At 36.3% G+C, this 8,054-nt stretch overlaps 1 protein-coding gene and 1 long non-coding RNA gene across 2 annotated transcripts; one reads left to right on the top strand and one right to left on the bottom strand.

Annotated features, from left to right (window-relative positions):
- Positions 1 to 909: 909 nt before the first annotated feature.
- On the bottom strand, positions 910 to 1,762 carry LOC108480599 (MFP1 attachment factor 1-like). Its single transcript, XM_017783649.2, has one exon. The coding sequence runs from the start codon at positions 1,592 to 1,594 to the stop codon at positions 1,121 to 1,123; it is 474 nt and encodes a 157-aa protein (XP_017639138.1). The 5' UTR covers positions 1,595 to 1,762; the 3' UTR covers positions 910 to 1,120.
- Positions 1,763 to 4,967: 3,205 nt separating this feature from the next.
- Positions 4,968 to 6,141, top strand: LOC128290183 (uncharacterized). The gene is made up of 2 exons (XR_008279828.1): positions 4,968 to 5,055; positions 5,780 to 6,141. It is a non-coding gene; the product is annotated as an uncharacterized LOC128290183 (long non-coding RNA).
- The last annotated feature ends 1,913 nt before the right edge of the window (positions 6,142 to 8,054 follow it).

The following is an 8,054-nucleotide window of genomic DNA, read 5'->3' as shown; positions in this document are numbered from 1 at the left end:
AGCCGACAGAAATTTGACTGCATTGTGATGGCAACAAGATCCTACACATTTACATTGATATGCTTTTCTAAATGTTCAATAAATGCAAAAAATGCAGATTGATGATTGGTAGCAACCATAAGAAAAAAAGTACGAAGCAACTCAACATTGAAATGCAGCAAGAAAAGAAATTCACCATTGAGAAAAAGAAAATGACATTCAAATCACCCAAAGAAACATACTGTGAAGTGTAAACATATGTTACATACTGTGAAGTGTAAACATATGTTACATAATTACTAAACGTGAAAATAGCTTGAGCACTAAAAACACGAAGGCTTCGCTAAAGCATGTGTCTATATTCAATTCATATCAACTGTTTGCTCAGATGACCGAGAGCCTATACATACCAGTTCATAAGAACATGCAGTTTCAATGAAGATCTACTCATAGTTGTTCTTTAGCATTTATACTATCCCTTGGAAGTTAGATTCTAGCTCACAGCAGATATCTCTTTTAACTTTCACATCTTGATGACTCTAGTATACCTAAGAATCTTTCCTAATACATTAAGATTTTGAATCAACAATTACTTTTTCTTTTTCTAAAAAGGGATTACAATAAAAGCAAATTGAATAAATATTAAGATTTAAGACCATATATCAGATCTATATAAAATACAGAAACCTCTATTGCATAGAACCTTATCTACACATCAACTCGTACAAGACTTTCAAGTTTCAACTTGATTGCTCTGGTTTGTTGAACAGATCATGGAGGAACACTAAGTGAATAAAGGTACAGAATACTTATGAGTTAGTTGGGAAAAATCATTAATGAAGAAAATCTCTAGCACCCTTTAAGCTGCATTTTGCACTGTATCAATGAATAAAGCAACAAACACCAAGAAACTCATAAAGATCAAGCACATTTCCACAAGAAAACAGAAAACCCTCAAAAAAGAAGAGATAAAGAAATGGTATTACAGTTACAGATTTTATTATCGTCGTATATAGGCAATTAAGCATCTCGAAAAATCCTGAGCCAAGCAGACAGATCTTTAAAAACCCTAGCAAGACCGATCATCAATCTAAAGAAAAGCCCTAAAGAGAGAGAAAGAGAGAAATGAGGATCCTTAAACTCAAGCCTCCGCCTTCACGGACGACGATGAAACCTCCTCACCATTCGCTGCTTCCGTGGCTGACGGAGCATCGGCGGCAGCGGCAGTAGCAGCGCGAGATTTGACAGTATCGAGCATACGCTTGCTGATCTCCTTGGAATACATCTGAAGGATCTCGATGCCATCATCGTCGGGGGAGAAGGCCGCACCGGCGACTGAGAAAGCCTCCTCCTCGATAGATTTGGCCAGGGAGGCGGCCTCGTCCTCGGGGATGGTGCCGTAGCGTTTGGAAAGTACAGATTGGGAAGAGAGCGTCTCGACAAGACGGTTGATAACGGCATCGCGGGTTCGTTGAGTGGGGGGCCAAATTCGGAGAGTAAGATTATTGAGCTTGGCGGCGGTTTCATCTATTTGGGATTGAGCCTGAGTCTGGTGGGGCTCCGTTTCTGCGGTGGCTGAGTCTTGAGCAGTGGTGGTGGATTCAGTTTCGGCCATTTCTTTTGGTTTGGAACTTTTGGGCAGTGACCGGAGAGTAATGGGGATTTCGAGTTTGCGAGGGGAAGTTCTTTTAAGCCAATAAAAAATTAAAACAATAATTAGTAATTAGTATATAAGAAAGCGGATTGAATATGGGCCGAGCAACTTTCCTCATTTGTATCTACATTTAAAATGCTCTAAAATCTAGATGCTCTGGCCTTTAAATTAATTTGAAGTCTTTATTTAATGTGACCTATGTTACATATATATATTTATTTATTTATTTATTTTATATTATATAATTATATAGGTAAGTATTATTAAAAGATAAATAAAATATATAAAATATTCTAAAAATTATATTTGTATAATATTTAAAAGATTATTATGTTGCTTATCCATACTTTCTATAATATAATTTTTTTTTGTTTTGATATCTAAAAGATGGATATCAATTATTTATTTATATTATAAATTTAATAAAATAATGTTATTTTGAATTCTATAATAAATAATATGTATTTTGTAACTGCTTTTAAATATATTTATTTATTATTTACAATGTTATAAGTGATTCAGTAATATTTTTGTTTCGGTAGAATTATATATAAAGTAATTTAAATATATTTTAATTAATAATAATTTAATTATTATTATTTATTTTAAATATTATTTTAATAAAATTTTATCATAATTACAAATATCACGGTTAAATTATCATAAAATATTTAATGTGACAATTCAAGATAAACCTACAAAGAAACTTTTTATTTAATGTCATGTATCATAACTAAAGTAATGCCTCATATGCTACTTTCGTAATGTTATTAATAAAATATTTTTTATGATTTTGGTTTTAATATAATACTAAATTATGGCAAACACATTATGTATAAAAATAAATATCATTTTTGGTTAAAATGATAAAATTCAAGATAAATATTAAGATGTCTTGATTTAAATCCAGGACATATAATTTTTAAATTTATTAAAATAAAAAAACATATATACCTTTAAATATAACATATGTTGTTTTCCAAAATTCAAATTTTAACATCACTTTTTTTCTAATTGCAACGTCAACACTAGCTAGAAGACTCATAAGCAAAGCTAAATCACCATGCTGAAATTATCTATTTGACTAATTGTATAAAAACTACATTCATAAACACCCTGTTTGATTCAATGTAATTACAACTCAATTCTATGAGCCCACCATAAACCCTTGTTTGGTTTAATGGAATGTCTATTATAGGTGTTGTTGTTTAGTTTTCTATTTCCACTAATCACTGAATAGAGGTTGAATAGCATTCTTTGCCCCATCCTCTGAGTTGTCATTCAGAGCACGGTAGGAATGTTGAAAGATTATCTTTTTTTTTTTTCATTTTGCCCTCATTTTTTCATCATCGTCCTTTCCTGTAGTTTTAACTACAACATCCATTCACTACCTTCTCCATTTACAAAGCCTTAAACACCATTGCCCCTCACCAATTTTTTTTAATCTTTTCCTTATAGGAATCGAGATCATAGAAATTTCTCAATTAGGGGCAAAATATTCAACGAAAAAATCCAAACTCAATTTAAGCCTTGGCATCATTCATTTCAATTTTGGGTTCGAGCAGATGATATTTATACTGGCTATAAAGTCCCTACTTTATCTTTTTTTTTTTTTTTGATTCTTCTTCTTGTTAATTTGATAGTTTTTGATTGTTGGGTCATTATTGAAATTATAGGTGTTTCAACTTCGAGTGAGTTTTGTGAAGGATCCACAAAAGCAACATGTGTTATGAACTTGGTGGGTTTTACCTTAGGGTATACACATTGATTGGTTTGAAAATGGTTCAAATTTAAATGGGTTTCTTTCTACTTTTTTTTTAGTTTATTTACTATTTGATTCTTATTGATTGATTTAGTTGTTCTTAGTTCTTTAAACTACAATCTTTGTTTTTTTGTTCTTTCAATTCAATTAAAATGGGTTTGTCTGTTTTTACTTTTTCTGTAATGCTTGATTCTTATTGATTGCCCATTTTTTTGATTTCGTTGTTCTTAGCTCTTTGCAAATTACATGTGACATCCCAAAATTGACCCTAGTCGGGATGTGGTTTCGGGACCACAAAACTGAGGCATAAAAATAATTTATAATTTATTTTGATGCCTATAATATGTGTTAATTCATGTGTGACATTTTTGATGTTTCGATTTAGAGTTATAAATGTGAATTTCACTAGAAAGGGCCTAGTAGTAAACATTGAAAGTATGATGGGGAAATGTGGGATGACTAGTTTATAATGCATGCAAAAATAAGGATTTGCATGTCAAATTTCCCCCAACATGAAGTGGCCGCCATGACAAGGAATCATGGGCTAAACATGTCATGAAACATGTTTTGTTGGTGCACTAGGAGAAACAATAAACAAATGAGTATGGGTAATAAAGAAAGAAAAAAATGTGTGTGTGTGTGAAACCCCCCTTGCCGTGCATTGTGGAAGAGAAAAGAAAATTTTGTTCATCCATTTTTCTCTTCTTTGGCCGAAAATACTAAGGAAAAGGGAGGATTTTTGCTTCATGCTTGGTTTAGAAGAGAACTAGAAGGAGATTTGGCTATACTTGCATCAAGATTAAGGTATGTTTGAGGTTGTGTCATGAGATTCATGCTTGTTTTGGTTGCTAACTTGATGTGCATGTTAGCCATGGTTCAAATCCTTGTTATGCCATGGAAATGGTATTTGGCCAAGGTGGATTTTGTGTTAATGCCATTGCATGTTAAATATGAAGCTTGTTAATGGTGTATGTGATGGGGATTGATGGCTCTTGGACTTTCTTTTTAGTATTTTGAGTGAGACATTAAGTTCTTTGCTTAATCATGACCAAAATGATGGTGTTGTGATGTATTCGGTCATGGTATATCCATAAGTATGATTCATGCATGTTGCATGGTAGGTAAGATTTGAGCTTTGAATATGTGTTTGCACATGATGAATTGGTATGACATATATACTATTTCAAGGTATATATTTGCTTGGGATGATGTTTTCGGTTATGTAGTACATGAGAGATGTGTATTGAGCTACAATATGTAATCGTTAGTTAGTAAAATGCATGCTGTTTTTGTGTGGTATTAAGTGCATAATCGGCCTCAACATGGGCATGCATATTCGCCACATGAGGGGAAATTGGTGTGCATGCATTCGGTTAGAGGCAAGCATATTGATGCCTATTCTTGGCTTAGAAAATTGACTAAGAGGAATACTAACTAAGGTGTTGAGTTCGATTCATGATTTTGTACATATGCGACTTTGATGCCTAATGAGTAGATATTTATATATTGGCTAGGCATCTTGAATTCCTCTTCCGATGCTCAAATGATAAAACCAATTTATTTGTTAAATTTAGCCCAAGAAGCTAGAGGTGGAGAATCAAGCAAAGGCAAAGGAAAGATAATCGAGTAGTCGATTGGAAATCGTTTCATCCAATATAAGGTAAGTCATAAAGCATATATTTGGCATTGATTTAAATGATCATAATATATATATGCAATTGTGTTTAATGAATTGATGTGTAAGTGGAAATGTATGTGTATGGAATGATGCCATTGTTGAATGTATAAAGGTAGTAAAATGCATAACGTATTGGTCTTGGCACTAAGTGTGCGGGTATAAATGGACACGGTGACAAGGTTGGCACTAAGTGTGCGGATTTAAAATTGGTACAGCACTAAGTGTGCGAATTTGATTATATAGCACTATGTGTGCGAGCTGATTATATAGCACTAAGTGTGCGGACTTATTATATGCTTTTGTATCACTATTGGCACTGAGTGTGCGATATTATCGAGTTGATCACGGACAGCGGATCGGGTCGATTACCTCGAGCTCATGATGAATAGAAAATACGTCCATGCTTGGGGTTGAATTGGTAAGCCTTAAATCTATGTGATGATTGAAATTGTATGGTTGTGCTGGAAAATGAGTTAATGTGTGAAAAATACTTCGATTATCTTGTTGTGTAGATTATGAAATGTGGATGTATGACTTGGTACGAGATTGGACCGAAAGGTCCGAGGTATTATGGTATAGATTCGATATGGATGAGTACCTAGCCTCGTTTGCTGTACATGTTGTAGTGACTTTATTAGTGGATTGATAAATGCTTAAGACTTACTGAGTTGTAAACTCACTCGGTGTTTCTTGTCACCCATTTTAGGTCACTGGGACTCGTACTGTTGTGTGCTCGGAACCGTCGTTGAAGTCATCACACCGGCTGAAATCTTGTGGTATTGTTTTTTTGTTGTTGAAGAACATTTGGCATGTATAGGCTATTATATTTTGTCGAATTGTGGGTTGTAAACTTTAAGCCATGTGAAAATGGCCTATGTGGTCGTCGAGTGGGATGCTAGAACCTATAGCCACGAGTCTTAGAAACTCAAATTTTGTTAAGGTGGCCATAATTTGTGTCATGTATGATGGATGATTAAGGCCAAGGAAAAATTCATGAAATTGGCATAGTCTACTGCAGTAACTGTTGCGGACAGCAGCAGTGAGATGAGATTGAAAAATCACTAAAAATAGTATAAGTAGAATTAAATAGTGAGTAAATTATGGAACTGATCCTTGATGAATCTATTTTATATGGACGAAACGAAACGACCATATGAGCAGTATACTGGGAGATATTAAAGTTCTCGTGAGACAGGGCCAGAACGATTTCTGGGTCCCCTGTCGTGACTTTGAAAATTTACCATAAATTATCCAGAAAGAATTAGGAGTCATGCCTTATATGTACAGATTCCATTTTGAGTCTAGTTTCATTAGAAACAAACGGCACTAGTATTAAAGCCCTGTACAGAAAGATATTCAAGTTGTAACGCGCGGAGGTCAGAGCAGTCGATCCCTGTAACATGGGTGACTTTAACTAATAAACTGTACCAATTGGCCCAACCAAAAATTCTAAAAATAAATCCATGGATGGATATATGAGTCTAAATTCAGGGAAAATTTACGAAACCAGTTTCCGAGTTTTGGAACTCGAGATATGATTTTAAGGCGACGGTGACGCAGTTTTCCAGCCTGTCCAGAAATGCCAAATTGGTCGGTACTTTAAGAGGATTTGTCTCGTTAACCCCTCGTGTCCGACACCGGCGTCGGTCACGAGTTAGGGGTGTTACAATTTTATTGGTATCAGAGCTATGGTTTAGTCGGTTCTAGGACTACCATAGCGCGTGTGAGTCTAGCTATACATGCCAAATTGATAGTGCTTAATAATGTGATGACTTGACGGTTGAAATTTTTGTTTTGATTAACGATGGAACCCGGGTAGAGAGACCCTTGGCGGATGACGTTGAAAGTGTAGCGGCTGCTCTGCGCAAGGGACACCGCCTGTTGAGCCTCGGTCATCCGCGAATAATCAAAATGAAGGGCGAAACAAGCCTTCTTCACTATGATGAATGAGTGGGTCGCGCAATATGCCCGAACCAACCCGGCTGTCCAACCATTCCGAATTTAAATACTCCACCCCAAGACTCGCAATGCCTCCGATTCTTGATCCCGTGAGGTTGAGTAAACCACCGTGGACTTGATTAGGAAGCGTGGGGCGAGGAGTTCAAGGCCATAGTTCTTGATGATGCCGAAAAGGCCGAGTTCGCTCGATAACACCATTAGAGTGTTAGATGAATGTCATGCACACCGACGAATGTCTTAAGTGTGCTATATCCTTGTTATGAGACTCGACTTACTATTGGTGGAGGACTTTAATTTCCATAGTCCCAAATGAACGAGTTACTTGGGATTTCTTCCAATCCAATTTCAAAGAAATACATTAGTCAACAGTTCATCGATCGAAGCGTAAGGAATTCTTGGAACTCAAGCAAGGCGGATGATCAGATCTGAATCTGAACATGAGTTCGTAAGACTTAGTCGGTATGCTCGGGAGTGTGTGGCTGATGAGGTTGCGATGTGCAAAAGATTTGAAGAAGGATTGAATGAAGAGTTAAAGTTACTAGTGGGAATTTTGGAGATAAAGGAGTTCGTGACACTAGTCGAATGAGCACGCAAGGCGGAAGAACTTGGGAGGAGAAGAAGAAGGCTGAATTTGAAGCAAGAGATTACCGTAAAAGATCGACGAGTAAAGCTCCGTTCTCGGCTGTAAAGAGGTTCGTGGAGGACACCAAGAAGTCGAGGACGATCGGGAATTTCCATTAGAGCCCGACCATTGACGGACTCGAGCTACTTCAGTAGCTAGTGTGGGCAATAATCGTCAAGAGAGACCTGAATGCCCCAATGTGGAAGACGACACCTAGGTGAATGTTGGGGTAAGTCTGTTAATAGGGCTCATTATGGATGCGGTTCAAGGACCACTTCATTAGAGATTGCACGAGCTAGATGAGAGGAATAAGGCGCAAGGTGCAAGACCTAGTGGAGCGACGGTGGAGGTAGGCCCCGAGAATCTCTGGAGGTAGGGGTGGTAATCGAGAGGAGCCTCT

Source organism: Gossypium arboreum, chromosome 1 (genome assembly GCF_025698485.1).
Source record: "Gossypium arboreum isolate Shixiya-1 chromosome 1, ASM2569848v2, whole genome shotgun sequence".
NCBI classification, from domain to species: domain Eukaryota; kingdom Viridiplantae; phylum Streptophyta; class Magnoliopsida; order Malvales; family Malvaceae; genus Gossypium; species Gossypium arboreum.
The sequence above is the reverse complement of the archived record's forward strand: the minus strand, read 5'-3'. Positions and strand labels throughout refer to the sequence as shown.